The 22,233-nt window shown below is 38.6% G+C and overlaps 2 protein-coding genes and 1 long non-coding RNA gene across 3 annotated transcripts; 1 reads left to right on the top strand and 2 right to left on the bottom strand.

The window, feature by feature from the left end:
* Positions 1-3,240: 3,240 nt before the first annotated feature.
* LOC106168877 (uncharacterized) lies at positions 3,241-5,139 on the top strand. The gene is made up of 2 exons (XM_013548094.3): positions 3,241-3,459; positions 4,476-5,139. Exons 1-2 carry the CDS (start codon positions 3,327-3,329, stop codon positions 4,823-4,825), a joined length of 483 nt encoding a protein of 160 aa, XP_013403548.2. The 5' UTR covers positions 3,241-3,326; the 3' UTR covers positions 4,826-5,139.
* Positions 5,140-7,296: 2,157 nt separating this feature from the next.
* On the bottom strand, positions 7,297-10,268 carry LOC106167281 (uncharacterized). Its single transcript, XM_013546012.3, has 2 exons — positions 9,617-10,268; positions 7,297-8,720 (listed from the first exon to the last, which is right to left on the bottom strand). Exons 1-2 carry the CDS (start codon positions 10,119-10,121, stop codon positions 8,548-8,550), a joined length of 678 nt encoding a protein of 225 aa, XP_013401466.3. The 5' UTR covers positions 10,122-10,268; the 3' UTR covers positions 7,297-8,547.
* A 7,512-nt stretch (positions 10,269-17,780) lies between these two features.
* LOC147761950 (uncharacterized) lies at positions 17,781-19,366 on the bottom strand. The gene is made up of 3 exons (XR_015334830.1): positions 19,265-19,366; positions 18,882-19,030; positions 17,781-18,406 (listed from the first exon to the last, which is right to left on the bottom strand). It is a non-coding gene; the product is annotated as an uncharacterized LOC147761950 (long non-coding RNA).
* Positions 19,367-22,233: the final 2,867 nt, after the last annotated feature.

Below are 22,233 nucleotides of genomic sequence, written 5' to 3'. Positions count from 1 at the left end.
GCGGTGGTGGAAATTTCAAAGTAAGGGATTTATGGCCCTCTGTGACACCAGGGGCTACTTAACTAGTATACACAATGACTGTGTAAGCCATTCGATTTTTCTGTAATAGACTATTGGCGCATCACGTACAAAGATAGTATATAGAGGTATTTACTACAGTGCCTCCTCCAATGAGACTACGCCTTCGCCGGTGTTTGTTTATTAGTTAACAACTTAACTCAAAAAACCATGGGCGGATTTTTATTTAAAAGAATTCAGATAGGTCAGAAAAGGTCTCATTTAGAAGATGATATCTTGATGTTGAGCTTTAATAATAAAAATGATGAGATTAGACCCCGGTTTTAGAAAAAAAACTTAAGTCGGGTTCCCTAGCTAAGATCGTAATTACCAGCGTTACATGGTCACACGCGTGTCTTCCAGAACTTTACAAAACGACGAGTTCAGGTGCCAAAGTTAGGTGCACAAAGCAGAATATTATAGCCTGCAAGGAGAAAAAAGCCCTTTTGTAGTCAACTACAGTCTCTGCACATCGATCAGGGTCGTGAATGACGTGTCCATAAAACGATATGGGTCATCCTTGGTACTAGTTAAAGATACCACGGTTCATCACTCCTACCTCGTTGCTCACAAATTAAAAATAACACATTAAAAATAATAAATTAACAATAACAAATTAACAATAACTGATGTTCACGAAGGCCGAGTTGAACGTTTTGTACGTCAGGGTCTTAAGCTTTGACCAGCAACACATGTTGGTTATAGTCGTTAAAGTCAGTCATTAACGGTTTCTTCACGCTAGGGGATTTACTGCTGAAAATGAACTGTTGTTTAACCTATTTGACACCGCCTTATGAAACTTGTATGGTGTCATTTGGTGGGTACTCTGATGAGAGTCAAATTTGTAACATTGTTTCATTGGACTTTCTGTGGACTTAGTTAATGGCATTTTGCTGTGTGTTAGGGTCTTGGGTTATACCCCTGCAAACTATGGATCTATTGATAGACGCACATTTACAAGTACCTCCAGCATATTAAGCTATAAAAGGGACACTAAGCGGCCTTCAATACTGTCACATCTCAATCTGGGTGACTGTGTGATCACTTTCAATGTAGTGGAATTGTACAAACCATTGCCTTAGGAATCATTTTCTTATTTCAATGGATCGGTACCTTTTCCGGAGTGTTGTTGATTAATACTATAGCTGGGGTACGTTTTTTGTTCTTAAAAATACACTTCGCATGAGCATACAGCTTCTATCTTTGCCTTGTACCTCTTCATTTTAATCTTCTCTTGAACATTTTAATGTTAAAACACTAATTTTCCTTATTGTCCATTCGCTCGATGGTCTCTTAAGGAAAATATGTCTTTAATCTCATATGTTCCCATTAAAAAGAAACATGTTACTTATTGCGATTTTATTCATATTTTAATACGGGACTTGGCAAGCTCTATTAAGAACTACTGTAGTTTTATATTTCCGTTGCTACCACCGCTGTGATGGTGTCAAATTTAGAATTACACGCACCAGTCTCTTGTGGAACTTAAATGGGGGTATTTTAGTTTTGAAAAGAAAAGGTCAGGAAATCTATATCTCGTCCGAGAAATCAAACGATTCTACCTTCCATCCGAGTAAGCTCTCACTGAATTCCACTGTAGTTACCAATGAAAATGTCCCCCAACAACGCGATGTCGCCAAAGGGTGACTTCGTTTACATCGGTAACACACTGTACTTCGCCAGCCAGCAGCAGAGAACGGGGTACCATTGAAATTTCTGACATTAACAATTCATTTTGATTTCACACCGTTCAGTCTTCCATTCATAAACGGAAGCGGAAGCTTTTTCCATTACAACTAGAGTTAGTCAAGCTTAAACTAGAATTTCTTATTGACCTTTTGGTAATTTTTTTCTTAACTTAATCAGTACAAGGAATACAACACTCATTTTTAATTGACTCTTTCTTCAGCATAGACGGTACGTACCCCCATAATAAAAGAAACCCAATATTTCAGGCCACAGTGGCATTTCGCTGTCTTATAAAGCAGCACTCTTCCTGCATCTTACCCAAGTTGTCATACCTTAAATCTTAATATTGCTACTTTATCAGGTGACCCGAGTTAAGTAGACGGCGACATATGCCCTTTGCTGTCCACTTGGTGTTAAGCTTCATCTTGTGAGCAGAAGATAGGGGTTCCTATACTCAAGAAAATGTCCCACGCCAATAAAATATATGAAACTGACAACAACAAATACCAACAATCACGATATGAATACGTGTTATTAGTGAACATCATTCGCTCTAATGGATCCAAAATTATGTTGGGGGGGGGGTGCACCAGAATTTTGACAGTTCAATTTGTGTAGGACGTGGACAATTTTACTATTACATGCATGTGTACACGTAGGGCACGGTGATATAGATGTTAGGTTTTCTCTCGTTTGATCGTTATACTGTTTTTCTTTATTTCTTTATTTTTGAGCTAGAGAAAGGGGGGACAGATGCACCTAAGAAGAGGAGGGGGCGTGTGCCCCGCCCTGGACCCACCACTTATATGTGAGCAGAAGTTTAAAAACTCGGGGTTCAGTCTTCCCCACTTGTTTACAGTTTGCTAGACTACCTACATGACTAATCAACATGCTAGTGATTGGTCGACTTGTGCGAAGCGTGTGAGCTACAATTGATCATAATTTGTCCCTCTCTCTTTGATTCAATTTGACAAGCAAGCCGGTGCAGAATTGCGAAGGGAAATCAAGCAATATTAGCTTAAGGCGATCTTCCCATGCCCCTCTCGCCTTGGTGTCGTCTGCCAAATCGGAGTGCGTGTATACACACAAATTCGCCTCAGGTGAACGCGAGAATTTGGCATAAACCGAAACAATACCTCAATGAGATAAAAGAGAACATATTGCCATAAAATAGAACGCAGAATTAATTGTATTGAGATCGTTTTGATGAGGACACACCAAAACATTCTTGGTTTATTAGCTAAAAACTTGGTGGTTTTGAAATGAAAAGATTGGACAATTAAACATTTAGAAGCTTTTCCTGACTACGAATGTAAAGTCTTTTTTAGAGAAGGACTGCATGTGATTGTGTAACTTCTTCCGTGGCATATAAAATGAGAAGAAGAAAAAGAAGACACAGACATTTTTTCACTTTAGCCTTGCGGAAGCAGCTTTATTTTTACTCATCATAAAACTTAATCGTTGTGTGAGGTGAAAATGGGAGATAAAAACCCAGCTCTACCTCCAAATTTTATACTCCACGGAGAACCAGGGCCGTTCACAGCAGAAGCAGCAGCAGCAGACAGCATCAAACGCGCGCCATGAAGTTCCTCCTTGTCTTGGCTGCACTGTCCATCGCGTCCACCACCGCGTCGTACAACCATTGTAACCAGTACCACGATCAGTACATGTATAGCAAATGTCAGTACTGTGCAGAAACATACAGAGACCAATGTAAGTACAAAATACGTATATACGTGTATATCTGGGGTGTATAAGACGAAAAAAGTATTATGGGCCAGCTGAAGTAGGTCTATGCCCTCTGCCATGGCCGCAGATATTATTGTGGACATTTTTTGCTGATTGAGAGCCAAAATGACTTTCTATTTATCTATAGACATATCTGTGAATATCTGTGGAAAAGGTATTTGTCGCCATGGTAGAGGGTAAAGTAGGTCTAGGGCACAGTACAATCCATGTAAACAGAATGTTTATATATACGTGTACATATTGCCTGTGGTACACTCTACTGTACTGTTGGGATAGAGACTTCTAACGAATTTGAAGCAATGAAAAATTACTACTTTATACAGATACCCCTAAGATGGTTTTGCAAAGATGACGAGAAGGAGGAGTTGTCTGTATAAACTATTCAAAAATTTTATTACATTTCATCAAATTACTTGAAATGCTTTGTTCATACTGATTTCATTATCATCTTCCAACCCCTGTAAACAATTTTTGTGAATCACATTGGGAGTGTGACCCCCTTAGGTTTAGATCCATCCTCCCTCTTTCAACTTTAACTGTATTTATACTGTATCCAAGAATTTCGAGACAAGGAGGCAGACGGTTATTTCGTGCTACCTGAGGCAAGGTATTGAATCTGCCAACATAATATAATATTCATTTATGATATCGATCACCTGAAATAAAAATTACACACATCTACTCCATTGATGTTTATACACATGGACTACATAAGAGACCAAGGTTGATGCTGGGGGTGGGGTGGAGTAGGGGAGGGGGCAGGACAGGGAAATATACAACGGTAAACGAGCATGATTTTACCATTGATGTATGAATGCTTGACTGTGACTGTTTTCGTTCTTTTTTTTTTTTTTTTTTTTTTTTTTGAACAGTGCCTTTAACCACGTACAGATAATTCAATTCATGGAACAGGCAAATAAAGAACTAATTGCTTTTACCAGTGTTTCACACCACCTATAATAGATTGTTTTTCATTTTAGACGTGTGTCGTAGCCGTAAATCCCACTTCACCTACGACCCTTATGACGTGAACGTACACAGCCCTCACGGCCGCCAGGGCTACGGCTACGGCTACAAAGTCAACGTGTACACAGACGGGGACTACTACGAGAACCACGACGACCCATCTTGCTTCTGGCAGTGCGACGAGTACGGTCAAGCGTTCGCCAAGCCTTGTCCCTACGGACAGCGCTTTGACCGCTACGCCCGTGTTTGTGTCTCTGGTCCTGGGAACGTGCGTCATGGTAACAGTGGCTATGGCAACGTGCATGGTGGTTACCAAGGCAACAGCTATAATCCCCTCCAGAACAGCCATCCCTATCAAGGCTAATTCAGAGGTTAAACGCTGAATTGGAGGACAAACGTATATAGACGATATTATATCCATATTGCATAACTTTAATTTGTTTACTTTTGTTTTGAAAGTGCAGATCAAGTTAAATGGGATGACCAAACCTGTTTTTGATGGCAGGGGTATCAAAACTGAACAACCCATGTCAGCTCGGCTGTTTCCGTACACGCAGCACAGCGATGTCGATGGCATACGGAATTTCCCGACGTTTGTCGATAATGTTTGTCATATGAAACAAAAATACACTACTGTATAATTCCAATGAATAAATAATACGTGACCTTTTCGAGCTCAATTGCAGCGTCCAAGTGTTTGATTTTACGGGGTTTTGGCTCTGATACTATGTTGAAAAACAAAGGAATCTGACCACAAGGATATTGTTAGAGTTTAAGTTGAATTCACCTCTCTATTAGACACATACAGTATAGACAATTGAGAGAGCATATAGCAAAAGTACATAGGTATGAAGAAGGATTGAGTTGGTCGATTTATAATTTCTATTGATACATGCATTGAGCTTTATTATGATTTTAACATTATTTTTGGCTTCAACATGATGACTTTGGAGACGGCTGTGTGAAACATTCAAATAAAACCGATACTAATCACATATGTGATGCATTTATCTTACTTTTAAGGGCCACCTCTCCTTCTGATGTTCATTCAAAACTCTGAATTCAGACTTTGTTATCCAATAATCACTGCATTTTATTTGGGTCCAAATTAATTCTTTCCTGTCACTCGTCACTGTGGCCCTCTAGGTGTCCTAATTTTATGAAATAGCGCATAAAATACAGGCTCATAAGCACCATGCCCATCAATTCCGATTTGAAAAAAAACGTGTTTGTCAATGCGTCAACCTATAATTTTATTCTAGAAATAAAAATATACATCATTACAAATTACTGGGTTACTTAAAATAATAATAAATAAATCTTAAAATACATGTATATAACATTAGAAAGGAATTGAACCAATTTATACATGTACAGTGTACTAAGCTAAGAATAACTGAAAATTTTATAACTGATACAGAGACTTCAACAGAATATGGGCGCTTTACCTATTTCTCCTTTTTTTCTTTGGGGTAACCCGCGTCAGTATATAAGTACATATATAATATAGAGTGGTGGATTTAGAGGGGGGTCAAGGGGGATCCTGATCCCCTCTTCGATTTTTGGTTCCCTCTTGTAATTACAATTTCGACTAGTTGAATCATAGTTTTAACAGCACCAAATAGTCTTCTAAAATACCAAAAAATTTTCTGGGCCCTTCAGCGGGACCCGAACACCACGCCAAATTGGGGGGGGGGGGGGGGGGGGGGCGGGGGGGGGGGGGGGGGGGAGTCGGCATCGCATCTGCAGACCCGCCTTCAAATAATCCTAGATCCGCCCCTGATAGAGAGACTAAACCCTTAATACTTAATGGGGAACTCGTTAAAAATAAACGTTTACACCAATGTCACAAATATATGTTTTTGACTGAGATTATTTGTTTGTTTGTTTGTTTGTTTTTTTCTGACATGGTTCACTTATATAACCAACTAATCCATGTGTTGACTAATTCTTGTGATAAAAATTACAAAAGACTACAATATCAAGGAAAATCATTGATGTCAGCCACCATATCAAGGCCAGGTCAAATTTAACAAAGACAGAATGGATATAATGTACAATGTAATAGTGAAAGGGATAACAGCTGTGCTTAAGTTAACCATATTTCACAATTAATGCATTGTCAACAGCCCATTAAAATATAATAAATTCCATTTTACCACCAAAACCAGTGCTTAAGTCAATTATTCCGGAATTTGTGCTCGCTATCACATCACGTGACCTCCATAGATGGCTACACTCTGTAATCTTTTAAGACAATATTACAGAAAACCAAACTTAAAAAAAAAAAAAAAAAACAGGAGCTTACTTTGAATGTGGGAATGGATTCATTAAGCATTGGTAAGTATGGAAAATTTGCCTTTCACTCCCAAAATATTCATTTTTGGCCACAGATTTTATCCCTTTAATAAGTATTTAAATAGTGAATGAAAATAACTCCATAAAGGGGGGGGGGGGGGGGGGGTACATAGATAAATCATCACAATCGGGTGCAGTTAAATCTACATATAAATAAAATAGAATAATATCTACAGGATATTTTAGAGTCAGTGTCAAAACAGACTACATTGCATTAGTTGTGCCTCATGCAATGTTTACAATTTGCAGTGGAAGGGCAAGGTCGTGAGATAGTTCCTAATAAAATGGCTGACTAGATACGTTTAGCAGATATTGTCAACAGCAATGTAGATTTTTTTCGTCTATTTAAAAGGTATGTTTTAGTAAAATAAAAGATAATTTGTCTCTCACGGAGAGTGCATGGGTTCTGTTTGTAGCGGGCGTGATGTCAACTTTGATAAATCTGTTATTTAAACAATTGATTAAGTAGCACTCAGGGCATCAAAAGCAAACACACCTAGAGCTTCTAAAATTCTCTCTCTAATCATTCTAGGCCTGTGAAACCTCATAAGATTTACTGCCAAACCAGGCAGGTTCTCAAATTTTTGATGATTTAACAGCATGGTAGCACATTTATCCCACCTATTTCGAGCGGACAATTTTATCCTCTGGATAAGCTTATTTATCCGCTGGATAACGCTATCCATTGTTGATGGAACGCACTATCCTCTGGATAGCTCTATCCAGAGGATGGCTGCCATTTTTAATCCATAGGATATCGCTATCCAGCCTTGATGAAACCGGGCCTTTGTGTGCAGTTTGGTTTTGTAAGTGCGCATGCTCATCAATTAAACTCGAGGTGAAGAAAGCATGGCGGATGGAGGCGATCGAAGGAAAAAAGCTCTACTGTTCTATTATCTTTCAAAAAGGAGACGAAAAAGAAATGAATTGGCCCGTAGAGCAGCAATGAATCGGCTATCTACGGAGATAATGTCACCAGAGATATTCACGGAGATATTCACGGAGATACCCAGCCCCAGTAGACGGCGGAGGAGGAGGACGGAATGTTTGCGTATGCAGTCTCGTCAGAGGGCGCAGTTCGTTCTGATGCTGATGTTTGCCTTGTTTCCTACGCCTGATCGAACTGGAAGGGGGGTGTTCACGATTTTGATCCCGATTCATAGCTGCTCTACGAGCCAATTCATTTCTTTTTCTCAGGTAGCTTCCACATGGCGAACGGAGCCGAGATTTAATGACTGTAGCCCACCCCGCAGGGACGACGTGTGGGGAAGCGTGTGAGAGGCGGAGAGACTATTAAAAGATTAGGCGGTTTTCCTTTCATGTACGTCCGCCATATTTAGTCCCAGGATTTGTAAAGCCTGGCTCAAATCGTTGTGAATGCGGTCTAAGTAATGTTTTTTTTATAGTATTAGTAAATTCTAAGTTCCCTTATTGAGCGTAAGTGCGTCATTTATTCAGTTTTGATGGTCCTAATTATCCAACCGACTTTTTATGGTAATAAAGGAATAATTGGTGAAAGCGCCAATAAATTCCAACTTTGCAGTATAAAGATATAAAATCCAATGTAGCGGCCAATAAACGGCATTAACACATCAGCAGTGTCAGAGTAACTTCCAATAAACGACAATAGCATATCATCAGGTGAAGGTCAGAATAACGTACAGTGTACGACTTAAACACATCTTCAGCTTAAGTTCAGGATAACGTCCAGTGTACGACTTAAACAGATCAGCAGTTGAAGTCCGGGGGCACACACATTGTCCTAGTGTGACACCAGATCCCTCCAGACGAACAGGAATTCTGGACCGGCGTGTTGCCGTTACACAGGCAGTACGTGTCCACTGTGGGCCCCCGTAGATACTGGCCGTGATAGGAACAGGTCTGCTGGGAGCACGGGGGACCTGTGGGTGGGATAATAATAATAATAATGATAATAACAACAGCAAGAAAAAAATTAATAATAATAATAATAATAATAATAATAATAATAATAATAATAATAATAATAATAATCATAATCATCATCATCATCAAAATTGAAATGTGGAGTAAAATCAATACGATGTCTAGAAAAAAACATTAAGACAATTCTGGTTGATAAGTGGTCACAACTATATTGGAATGGTTATGAATCTAGATAAATCACATTTACTTTCAAATGAAACTCATGCCAAAGCGAAATAAATCTGATAATTTTGTGAAAGGGCGGGAAATTATAATTAAAATAAAAAAGGTGTTGGCTCTATGGGTTAAAAAAACTGAATGTCTTTTTATCAAAGAACCACATTTCAGCACACACAATATACACATAACATTATCACGTGACGTCTACGTAATGGATATTGAGGCCCATTTTACACTGGAATACGACCTCTGTTCGTCTCCTCTACGACCCCAAATGTGGCCAGAACGCTCAATGGTCGCCAAAGCAAGAAAATCTTGTTTCAGTATATATTTTTCCGTGATCATTTTGTGTTTTTGAACGACCAAATCTAAATTTTTCCTGTAAAACTACCAGCGACTTAGGCGGTCCTCGTCCTTTCTTCTTCCACTGAGCGATCTTGAAGCGACTAACATCCACCGCATTCTTTGTGCGATTGTTTTAAACATGTTCAAGACTTTGTGGCGACCATGGCGTTACCGGCGATGCATGACCGTTCTCTGTGCGATCATTGAGGTCACCGTGCCTTCTTTGAGCGTCCAACAGCGAACTGGCCAGTTTCATGGTCGTCAACAGACGCACAAGGGACCCCGTCCAGTGTAAAAGGGTGTAAATTAAACATTTGTTAATACTTACGTAAAGTTGCTGGTGCCGTGGTGGTAGTGGTTGTGGTGGGCGTGGTGGTTGTGGTGGGCGTGGTGGTGGTTGTGGTGGGCGTTGTGGTGGTTGTGGTGGGCGTGTTGGTTGTTATGGGCGTGTTGGTTGTGGTAGGTGTGTCAGTCGTTATGGGCGTGTTGGTTGTTATGGGCGTGTTGGTTGTGGTAGGTGTGTCAGTCGTTATGGGCGTGTTGGTTGTTATGGGCGTGTTGGTTGTGGTAGGTGTGTCAGTTGTTATGGGCGTGTTGGTTGTTATGGGCGTGTTGGTTGTGGTAGGTGTGTCGGTTGTTATGGGCGCGGTAGTTGCGGTAGGCGTGTTGGTTGTTATGGGCGTGGTGGTTCTGGTAGGTGTATCGGTTGTTATGGGCGTGTCGGTTGTAATGGGCGTGTTGGTTGTTATGGGGTTGGTGGTTGTGGTAGGCGTGTTAGTTGTTATGGGCGTGGTGGTTGTGGAAGGCGTTGAAGTGGTTGTGGTGGGCGTCATGGTAGTAGTGGTGGGCACTGTGTTGGAGCTTGTAGTTAGAATTGCTGCTGCTATGTAATTTGACTCAGTGCGGCCCTAAAATGCAAAAAAGTTAGTTTTATTGAATATATCTGGACCTTTGAGATAGCCTTAACTCATTTCCTAGTGATAAATATCTGGCTGGCCGTCATTGTTTTGATCCCAGGGGAGAAATGCCGCAAAAATATATCTCTTGATTCTTGGACGATATATCGCGGCATTTTGCGAGGGTTTAGGTTTTCTCGGCTGCAGTATATTGCGATCAAAACAGCAGAAAAATATTTAACGGACCATTCCCACAGATATTTGGATCGATCTCCCTGAGATCTCCCTGGGGAGACTCAATTTATTACTGTTAACTTGACCGGTTTAAGTGTCTGTCACTCCTAGTAAAGCTGTTAGGGGGAATTATCTTTACCCTAGCTGATTCGCATGGGAACCCAGTCTTATTGTTTGCTCAGTCCTTGCCCCAAAAAAATTGCATTCATACATCTATTTCGTCTATCCCATTAATAATATTATATTCCCGTTCACGTTATTGCAATCCCTCCTTTATACAATAAAAAGTAGATAACACATATCTTTTAAAAAACTATATGTTGCAATTTCTTTCTCTTTTTCTTTCTCTTTCTCTCTCTCGTTCAAACTAAAATGGCAAAAACAGAAAAGATAACTATTTTCTTACCGATGTGTAGTAGACGCAGTTTTCTCCCATCGTTGATGAGCTTTTATCAAGCATCTGAGACGACATCTCACACTTTCCTGTTGTCTCGTCAAAGGCTACAGAGACGCAGGCGGGGAGATTAATGCACTCTTTAACGCAGCACAATTTGCACCCTGCATCAACATCGGCATACTGCACAGAAAGGTCGTAATAATCCAGATTCCGTGGACAAATTTTCTTAGGTTGTTTTTTGAAGGTGACACACTTGTCGCATGTCTTAACCTGGTTGAAATGTCCTATAACCGTAAACACCACGAAGATGTATCCGATTCTTGTCATCGTGTTCTTTGTGTAAATTCTTCACCGAAGGCAATATGTTTTTAAAATTTTCTCTTACACTGTGTCCTCGCCTTTTAAAGAGGAAAACCCACGTTTTTACAATCGGCTAGATGATTTGGCTATTTCCTAATGACATTTACTAGGATTGCTTTTACATGGACGTGTAGTTTAACAGCTGGTATTAAATGTTCACTGTTTTAATACATCCACATGAAGCCTTTCTCATACGCAGTTCAGGGAAGCGTCTGTAAACCTAAATTTAACGCCCAAGCATGAACTGTTCTCTATGTCTAGTTAAACGGCACTGAAATCTGTTGCCCCCATTTAATCCTTGGGTGATGATGCTGACAGGTTTGAACAACTCAGAGTAAATAACAAATCAATGTAGTAAATTGTTTCAGGTGATCACTTCCCGCCGTATTCGTGCATTCTGTGTATTTACATTTTTTACCGCAATGTATTTGTCCGGAAGCCGCCTTCGAGGCAAACAAGCGAGTAAACAAGCGAATGTGTAAACATGCGAGTGTGAGCTCCAATTTTGAGCACCACCAACCTTAGAAGGGAAAATACCAAACAGAAAGTCTGTCCCTTTATTCTTTCTCCTCTCCTAGCAGAGATAGTTGCGTTATTTGTTGTGCAATGAAGCTGTTGTTTTGGATAACTGTTACTAGTAATATTTAGTCTACCTTTGATTTATTATTTATTTATGTATTTATTTTATTTTTGCGAATTCGTGGAAATAACCTCGTGTTGAGCACGGCTTGCTAAAAAAAAAATTAAAAAAAGAGACGAAGGAGCTTATCGACTCCCAGGTTTGTTTACAGAGGCTTTTATTTGTGCTTCCACCAACCAAGGCAGGGCAAACCCCATCCCTACCCAATATGCTACACCCGCAGGCTCTAACATCCGCCATAGGAATTTTAGAAGAATTCACGCGCAAGGTGAGAATCATGACATTGACGCGATATGTCATATTTTAAGCACCCTGTGTTTCCGAGATTATTTGAAAGCTCATCTCTATGTTAGCATACCCCAGTGTGTTCCTCTTTTAATACGGGGTACACTGTCATTGAAGGGTAATTTCCGATGATTTTCGAACCGTGAGGTGCTAAATATTAATCTTGTATTGATTTTTATATTATATATTACAGTCCATATTTTTTGCCGATAGATTTATTCTACCACCTGCAGCTTGGTTTGTGCATAGACCCCACCGTATTCCATTTCCTTTTGTCGATTATAGACTTCATTAAACCGAAACAAAATGAAGATAAATCCATTCCAGCCGGAGTCAAAGATCGCATTCACAACGAGTTGAGCCAGGCTTTACAAATCCTGGGGACTAAATATGGCGGACGTACATGAAAGAAAAACCGCCTAATCTTTTAATAGTCTCTCCGCCTCTCACACGCCTCCCCACACGTCGTCCCTGCGGGGGGACAGTCATTTGATCTCGGATCCATTGGGACGACACATGGGGAGGCGTTTACGTCCGCCATATTTAGTCCCCAGGATTTGTAAAGCCTGGCTCAACTCGTTGTGAATGCGATCAAAGACTAACCACACACCCTGTTAATGACACATAGAAAGAGAAGCCTTCAACAGGTGCGGGAAGTCTCGCGTGGCACATGAATTAAACATTTTATACAAACAAGGCTTTATACTTTTTCATGCGTCAATGAACTGACAAGCTCGTTTAGGTGTTTGATTGAGTTACTGTATACGTTAATCCATAGTTTTGTTAAGTGTGGGTTTTGAGTGAAAAATCAATTAGGTATACTGCAATGTCATGCAGACAGAAAATAAGATCCCACTTACACTTTCAAGAATTTCTCGAGGACAAACCGATTATCCGCTTTACCAAACTGTAGTCTATAAAATGTAGTGTTTTAACATGTTATGGTCAAAGTTTAACACAACTGCTGCACCTCCTACCATAGAATTGGTGCCAATTAACTTTATCTCCAATTTTGGTTTAAAAAATGATCAATTTAGTGTGGACAGAATAAGGGAATAAAATGCACCAGAATCTCGTAAATGTTCACTTTAAATGTTCACTCCATGGTAATTTTCCCGCCAAGGTGAATTAAAGACAATCTCTCCTCGCGTTGAAAATGAATCCCACTCAGTCATATTGACGTCCTTTTGAGCTTCTGATATTTCCCAATTCAGTCTCATTATACACTTAAACCCTTTGAATATAAGTTTATCTGAAGCGTACTTTGTGGCGTTATTATATTTTAAGCCTCCTTCAAGGACCTTGGGTAGCCATCGCCAGCTTGCGGCATCTGTATTATTCACGTGCTGGAACTTGTTATATGTGAAAACGAGGCAATGCACGTGACGACAGATGTCGTTACTTAGACCGGTCAGTCATTTTAAACTAGAGTATTAAATTTAAAATGGAATAAAACATCCAATCCAAATGAAGGGACGGGTCAAGTTGTATAATTAGGGAGTAACAAAAAGTGCTCTTTTCCGCAGGGGAAATGATTTGGACTGGAAAACACCAAGAAGTGTTCCTTTAAGCTACATCAATGCTGCTTTAAAAATTAGTTATCATTTTATACAGAGTATATTTTTTGTTCTGAAAGCTTTTAATGGTCTACATTAAAAGTGTGTATCCATGCCCGCACGCAAACGAAGTAGATACTCCAGCGCAGTAGACTACTGCAATTCTACTGCAAACATGCTTCAAATCTGCTTCGACTGGGGAGCTAATTAGCATATTTGAAACATGCTTCTATCATGCTGCAAATCTCTGCATTAATGCTCCTCCTCTGTACGACCCTATGTAATTTTTGAAGTAGAATTGCAGTAGGCTATGCTGCATTTCTACTGCAAATATGCTCCACACCACTACTGCGTTAATGCTTCTTTGCTACTTCGATACTACTGCATTTTCGTGCGGGCAGGCAGACGAGATGGGTTCATAGTCCTCAAGAGGGATACCCCATGATTCATGAAATGGAGAACGACTGTCAGAAATATGTGAGAGAAACTGCGTGCAGCTTTGTCAAATTATGTTTGTAGATAATAGAGCGAATAGCAGGACAATGTAACAATATCAAGCAGGCTTCTTTCAATTTCTAGTTATTTTCAATTAATCATTTCTCTGAAACCTCTTAATCCTGACTGACGTAACTGGCAACATCTGGAAAGTTGATCTAAATAAGTAAAAGACAATTTCTGACAAACATTTGACAAACCCCTTACCGAAAATGTGTTCGTTTATCATGTTAATACCGCCATTGTATAACCTAGACCGCATTCAGAACAGCAAACTTACAGATTCGTGAATCAAATATGGCGACACCCCAAAAAGCTTGCCACTTAATTCCCGATAAGACACTGAATAAATTCCTGACGGGGATTACGCAACAAGCATTCAAGTGGGTACGCCATATTTGATCCGCGGATCTTTTCGTCCGCTGTTCTGAATGTGTTTAGAAGTTTACGCCACATCCAGCACATATAAGTCCTACTGGTAGATCGGTCAGGTGTTTAGATGGTCATAATTTGGTGGAAGCTCTCTCAAAAGTTTTTTTTTTTTTTCTGCCATCACAGGTGAGTATTTTCAAAATAAATTCATACTGCATAAATTGAACTCGAAAGAATTTAGTATAACAAAAAAAAAAAAAAGAATTAAAACAGCTATGCCTCTTTAGACTGCAGGTCTAAAATATCTTTCTTAATTTCCTGCTTTTTTGCAATTAATTGATTCCCCTTTGTCTTGAACTTTTTTACTTTAGTATCAAAGAAAACATCTGAAAAAGCCAAACATTTTTCAAATCAATATGTTGATATGAGAGAGCGGGCCAAATGTTGATATGGGCCTATTGTGTCAACTATTGTGAAAAGAAGTCTTTGGGTTAAGTATTTGCCAAAGTCAAACATGAATTAATAACATTCATTTGTAAAACAAGAGTTTATTCAATACCCACCGCTAATTACTAGAAAACTGGACGGAACGTGCAGATGAAAATTGGTCTAGAACAAGCCATATTGATTTTCATTAGAAACATTTCTAGTGTCTTTATGTATAAAAGTCTAAAGTTTTGTTAGTAATAAGGACAACTTTTTAAATTTTTGATATCAGTCCATTAAATATTTTGCAAATGTATTGCTCTGCCTTTTGTGAAAAACATCTCAACACGGGCACATTATCAAATGGAAACATTTTTGTAATTTTTTTTTATTTTTTCATGAATACTGCTTATGACCTTTTGCAAGTGGGAAAACAGCGATAAGATTCTCTCATACCTTGAAAAACTGGGGCCAATTCCATAAAAGCATTCTAACTTAGCATGATTCTAGGCCTTAGAATGATTCTAAATCCCTAGTTGTATACTTGTTAGCAATCAACTAATTTCTATTCCATAAAACCATACTAAGAATCATTCTTACCAGTAGTTTGCTAAGATTTGGCTAGAATGGTGTCTTCTTAGGAAAACCGCAAAACCACGGGGTCAGTTTTGCCAAACAATAGGCAGTGACAGGGTGAAAGTTGAACTGAGTGCAGGCTGAGGCAAGTACTGGTCAAGGCATTCCCATGTATTCTATAAATGCCCTATACAGAAAGTTGTCAAAATGGCAACTTCAGCTTCAGGGAAGAGACAACGAAAGCCGAATTATTCTACACAAGAATAATTCTTCATAGCCGAACGCTATGAAGAATTTAAGGACACATTAGATAGTCAACACAAGGATGCCAACACCAATGCTAGGAAAAATAAAGCTTGGGAAAGCATACTGAATCAGCACAAGGCTAGGTTTCCTAATGTATCGAGATCTTTGGAAGACTTGAAGATAAAACTCTCCAAACTAAAAATAGAATGTCGTGTAAATTAATTAAGCAAGAGAATCTGAAGTTAAAACAAAAAAAAATTGAAATTGCAAATTGAACTTTTGGAACATAAACTCAATCCAAGCACACATAAAGATGACACTGACCGATCATCACCAGTGTATTTCAGTTTGTAAGCAATACTATTTATACAATACCTGTAAAATAATTCTAAATGTAAGTTGTTGGACATTTGCCTAAAACATTCAATCTCCTGTCAAAACATTACATCCAATGTTCTTTGTCATTTCATTCTCTCAAAAAGAATAAAGTTTAGCATCTATTCTGTGTAAGTAATGCACGTGCTCTGTGTCCATTCAACTGTAATACGGTAATAAGGAATGATTTTCTCCTGGTATGGTGGGTAAAGCCATTTTGACAACGTCAGTTATCAGCAAAATGCTTTCTCTGGAGAATCTGCATCTATATACAAGTTCCACATCATCAAAAATGTCCAACGGATTCCTTCTATCCCGAAACACTCGTTCCCGCTGCATTGCTCTGCGGAGTTCCACAATTTCGAAAATTCTCCTGGCCATCCTTACACCTCGGAGGCATGAGTAGAAATGAGTTAGAATGATACTAGTGAGTAGAAGATACCCAGACTTAGGGTGCATTCCCAGAGATTTAGATCGATCCAGAGATTAAGATTTAGATCGACCCAACTCCCTGGGGGTTCATGCTAAATTGCAGTCAGCCGAGCGCGCACCATAGTTAATTACCCCCTTACAGCTTTCAGTAGGCGGGACAGACGCTTAAGCCGGCTTAGCTGACAGTAATCTAGTGAGACTCCCCACAGGAATAGATCGATCTAAAATCTATGGGAATGGGGTCTTACTCTAACTTTAGCATGAAACTTAGAACTATAGAAGGCTTAGAATGGATGTATGGAATAGAGTTAGCAACCAACTAGGGCTTAGAATGCTTTTATGAAATTGGTCCCTGGTGAACAGGTTCAGCGTTAATTAATTCCCTCCTCCACGCCAAGTCTGCGGTAGTTTGAATTAAGCATATTATTCCGAGTGGGTAATTATTGTAAAAAATAACTTAGTTCTCAAAAGTTAAAGACTTTAAAACAGAATATTGCAATTCAATTGTATTATAATTATTGGGAGTGCTCGCACCTATGAAATAGTTGCGTATGTTTTTGTTTTTTTTCGCACTTCTAGGCTAGAATTGCGTTTTTTTTATATATATATTTGTTTATATCTCCGCTATCGCATCCGTGTACATGGAGCAGCTCTCGAGAAGCAATGGCATATTTACAGTGCCAAACTTTGGCACCTTCAAAATATAGAGAATGATACATGTGTAAGCTAATATACACGCCTCGTCATTCATGGCACTGTTTCATATGAAAGTTGGGCAGAGGATTGTAACTGTTCCAGAGGCAGTATTACTTCACAATTAGGTTTATCTTATAAAGGTTGAAATGCGAACTTACGTGATGTCAGGACGGGAATCTCAATGGCAGATAAGCATAATTTTAATAGGTAATGTACCAAAATTGGTGTTATATTTTAACACTTTAAGTATGTCATTATCGTTGCATATGAACATATTGCAATGTTATAGACCGCTGGATGCTTGTTTTTGCTTTGTTATTTATTTATTTATTTATTTATTTATTTATTTATTTATTTATTTATTACTCTCTTGACTTTAATCATTTTACTTTCTCCTGTGCAAAGGACTTCTTTATCAAGGAAAGATATGTTTTTCGGTCACGAAAACTTTATTAAATCTTATCATGCTGAACGTTTAATTCAAAAAAAAAAAAAAATGGCAAGCAGGAATTAAGATTCTGTAAATCATAACATTTTCAAATAATCTGTGGCCTTGTCCAAATATAAACAAATATACATTTCTATTGGAATATGGCGCTTTAATATGTAAAACGACGGTTCAAGCCAACTTGGATCCGATAACGCTTTTGTAGTTGAATTACAGTTCAAATGTTTCAGGTGTGATCATATAGGAGAAAAGTCCGTTGGGAAAATAAAAATGTATGACGCGCAGCATTGTCATTTGTTAGTACACGGCTCCAGGATGTAAGAAGTATCTACTTGTAGTCACTTTACATCATGCAGAGAATGCCCAAAAGAAGACAACACACAAAACTGTGCTACAAACTTGGAACACATTTAACCGACAGCGTGTCTATTTGTCGTGAGTCAGTTCTACGTGACAAGGTCCTTAATCTGTACCACAATAGGCAACCGAACACACAGGAGGCGCTGGTAGATAATACAGGAAGTATTCCCCGCAGTTGAGCACTTGAACATTCAAAGACCACCTGCAGCAATCACCAGACCTGTTTGCGCATGCCTGACGGTCGACAGCGTCATCTTCTGGTATGGGGTAGGTGCCGTTTATCCACAATGTGACGTAGGTTCCGCAAGAATAGCTAGGCACGCACTACAAAAATATAAAACAGAAAAAAGAACGATGCTCGTCACGGCCAATAGAAAGTTACGTCTTTGAATTGTCTATTTCAAAATTTTGCGGGCATATTTAGTGCATATGTTTTGTAAAGAAAGTTCTGTTTTATTTATTCATTTGATTATGCTATTATTATTATTATAACTATGTATATATAACTATTATAACTATTATAACACAGTGGAAAATACCATTGGCGGGCCCGGGCTCTGGATAGACAAATGAGGGAGGTTCTGGAATTACTCTGACAAACCTCATCTGCGCTTAAGATTTAATTTTTGCCAGTTGTATTCAAAGTCTGACAGTACCTTGTCATGTTCTCGGTAGTGAACTAAATATTACTGAAATCTATTGTATGATACATGTAGTCCGCACATTCCTTCTCTATGAGCGATTTCATTGTAACATTACCCCCCAAACACACACACACCCAACCTGCTGATATTCTTACCCAGTTTGGCATTTTGGACCCGGCTGCCCCCGAGAACCGATACCACTGAGTAACCCAACCGTCCCTGTCACAGTGGGCCGGATCATCTACAGCTAAAGAGAAGTTCACGTTTCTCCACCATTGGTTCAACACGGCGTACGAAGAACATGCTACAAAATGAGCATTAAAACATCAATTGATTGGAACCTTTTGGACACAAGAAGAGAATTTTCCTTATGCATTGTATTTTAAATTATTGTTAATTATATGGCATATTACTCAAAATGACTCCATTATTTAGAATCAATAATAAAACACGATATTGATTTAAAAATCTGTAAAGGAGAAAAAAAAAAACAAGTGAATGAATCAGTGTTGAAAAAAATCTGTATTAAAACCCTCACCCTTGTCATAGGCATATATTTCAAACTTGGTTCTTATCCAAGAGAAACTGATGGTTCTAGATTAGACTAGCAACGTTTTCTTAGTTCTGCATAAATATTGGCTGTCGGAAGTAATAATAATAATAATAATAATAATAATAATAATAATAATAATAATAATAAATGAAAGTTCCAAATGTGAGCAAATAGATGAGCAGAACATGAAGAAAGAAAAGAGAAATAAAAAGAGAATCAAAAGGAACTACAGGGTTAAGGTCGTGAAGGAAAAGGGGCATAAAGAAGCACAATGTGTGGAAAAAGAGATGCAACTTCAAGGAATTTACTTGGCGAATGTTAAAAACGAGCACAAAGTGAGCGTGAGAAAAAACATGACCAAATTGCTCACATTACTTTCTGGGAATTATGCTATTTCTATGATTTCAAGCATAACAAGAGTTGGTACATCTCAGGGTTGAGCCAGAATGTGGAAAATGATGTTGAGGAGATACTCTTGGAAGTGAAAATATGACTGAGTGATGAAAGGCAGAAGACATGACATGCTTGTTGTTGACATGAGGAATAACGATACAAAAGTAATATAAAATTCTATTCCTGGTCATTTTAGAGTAAAAAAAAGAAAGAAATGGATAAGTTAATAGTATATGGAGCAAAGCAAAAGCATGTGATTGGTGATATTGAATCTATATATAGTTTAAATAATTGGCTGGTATTTCTTCTTGCTGATCATAAGAGGATAGTTAACATCAAACAAACGACTTTACTTGGATCGGCGACCATTTTGCCAAAGGTACTCTCCGTCTACATGCCGTGGTACCGACTGGACATGAAACTGAATGTCGATAAGTGATCACTGTATCAGTCAAGTGTGAAGGAAATGTATTCACTCATGTGATACTCATGACCACACCTACTGTAGATCACCTACTTAACTCAGAAAGAGAGATACCTCTCCTGCTATAACTCTATACACTTTACAGTTCTGTAAGTTTGTTTTTATTTTATGAATTTATGGATATTATTGTTTAAAATGTATTTGTTTTTTTTTATGTATATTGATTTTTTTAAGTGACCGGCTAATCGGCTACATGTAATCGGATATGGATTATTCAACAATATAGCAATTTTAAAAATAAACTGAGACTAAAAGCCCAATTAAAAAGAGTTTTAACTATCCAAGCACACAGATACCAGTACAAGCTGTGAGGAACTTGTAGTCAAAAAAAAAAAAAAAAAGAAGTAAAACACTCAGGGAGGACAAGCTTTAACCAAGAAATTAAAGACAATTGACAAAACTTTTTCAAGAAAGACATCGATGTACACTGTTTTACACTTACGTTGTGTTTCAGTTGTGTTAGGCGCCGGGGCGGTTGTGACGGGTGCCGTCGTAGTAGTTGATGGCGTAGTAGTCGGACGTGTGGCTGTTATGTACTGCGACTCAGTGCGGCCCTAAAATATGAAAAAGCTCATTCTATTGCATATTTCAGGGCTGTCGAAATAGCCTTAGCTCTAACAAGTTGATCATTTTCCACTGATCAAAATCTGGGCTGACCGTTGTTATTTTGATCCCACTCATCGCAAAATGCTGCAAAATCTTGTTCAATTCATGGACGAAACTTAATTTTTTTTTTTTAAACATCTTTATTCTCAAGAGGGTTACATATTGATACAGTATAAATAAAGGTGGCAATTCGCCTAGGCATTATATGCTCACCTTTGAAATTTAATAATAATAATAATAATAATAATAATAATAATAATAATATTCAAGAAAAAGACGGTGACGAGGACATGAATGGCATTAGAGGGGAGTGAGGGACAGGGCATGGGGGAAAGGTAATTATGGGGGGGGGCAATGGGCCATCAGGAGAGAGTGGTAGGCGCCAGAACAGAAATGGAAGAAGATTCAGACATTTTTGATTAAGAAATCTGACACTATTTCGAAAATCTTGTCGTTTTGTCCAGATGTTAGTGTTTTATGGCCATGTAGGAAGAGGGATATCTTATCTAGTTGGGTTCTGAAATATGCATAAGTTACACCAAGTATATCTTCAACAGATTCGTAGAGATCACGATATTTCCTCTGTTTCAGTGGGCATTGAAAGAAAAAATGTCGGATAGTTTCGGGTTTCCCACATAAACAGTTGGGAGAAGCCATAGCTGTCCAGTTGTGGTCATATAGTTGGGCTCTAAATAACAAATCGACTCGGGCCTTATTTAGGATTTTTTCATTTTGTCTCGGAAGCTTCAGATGGGTAGTGGACATTGTTGCTGGGAAGGTTTCATTTCTAAGGTTATACTTAAGGGAGGATGCAGAAGGAAGATTTTTTTGAGTGGTGTTTAGTTCATCCCAGCTTGTCATCAAAAAGTGTTCGGGACCTTTGTATGTGAATTTAGAGGGAATTATGTAGTCTCGTTTAGATGTTGTCCGTAGAGGTAGCATGTATTTATTTCTAAACGGAATGAAATAGGTAGAGACATAAGGAAGGTGCTAGTTGATTGTGGATATTGAACATGATTTTTTTCGCGTGGTTTCTTCGACGTTCCTCTAGTGAAACCCAGTTCAGCTGTTTCAGTACTTTGCAGCGATTTGAGCCAGGAAGGGCCCCCAGTATATTAAGGCCAGCTTGATACTGGAGGGAGGATAGCTTTGATAGGTTATGTAGAGACGCGGTGCTATAGAGAACATCGCAATAATCAAGCAAAGGAGAAATGTACGCATTGTAAAGTATGTTAAGATGCTTAGATCGTAAAGTTTTAGAAAGCGATTTTAAAGGATTTAGTGCACTTTGGGCCTTGCTTAAAGTATATGTAATATGCTCGGAACAGTCAAGTTTATGATCAAGAATAAACCCAAGGTGTTTGTGGTATTTTTTCTGTGTTATAGCCGTGTTGCATAGAATAAGTGGACTGTACTTTTCTACATTTTCTTTTTTCGTAGTAAAAATCACTTCATTGCACTTTTTTGGTTT

The sequence above is a fragment of the Lingula anatina genome, chromosome 5, assembly GCF_051362555.1.
Source record: "Lingula anatina isolate TDL-2025a chromosome 5, LinAna3.0, whole genome shotgun sequence".
NCBI lineage: Eukaryota > Metazoa > Brachiopoda > Lingulata > Lingulida > Lingulidae > Lingula > Lingula anatina.
This window is presented reverse-complemented; position numbering and strand designations above follow the sequence as displayed.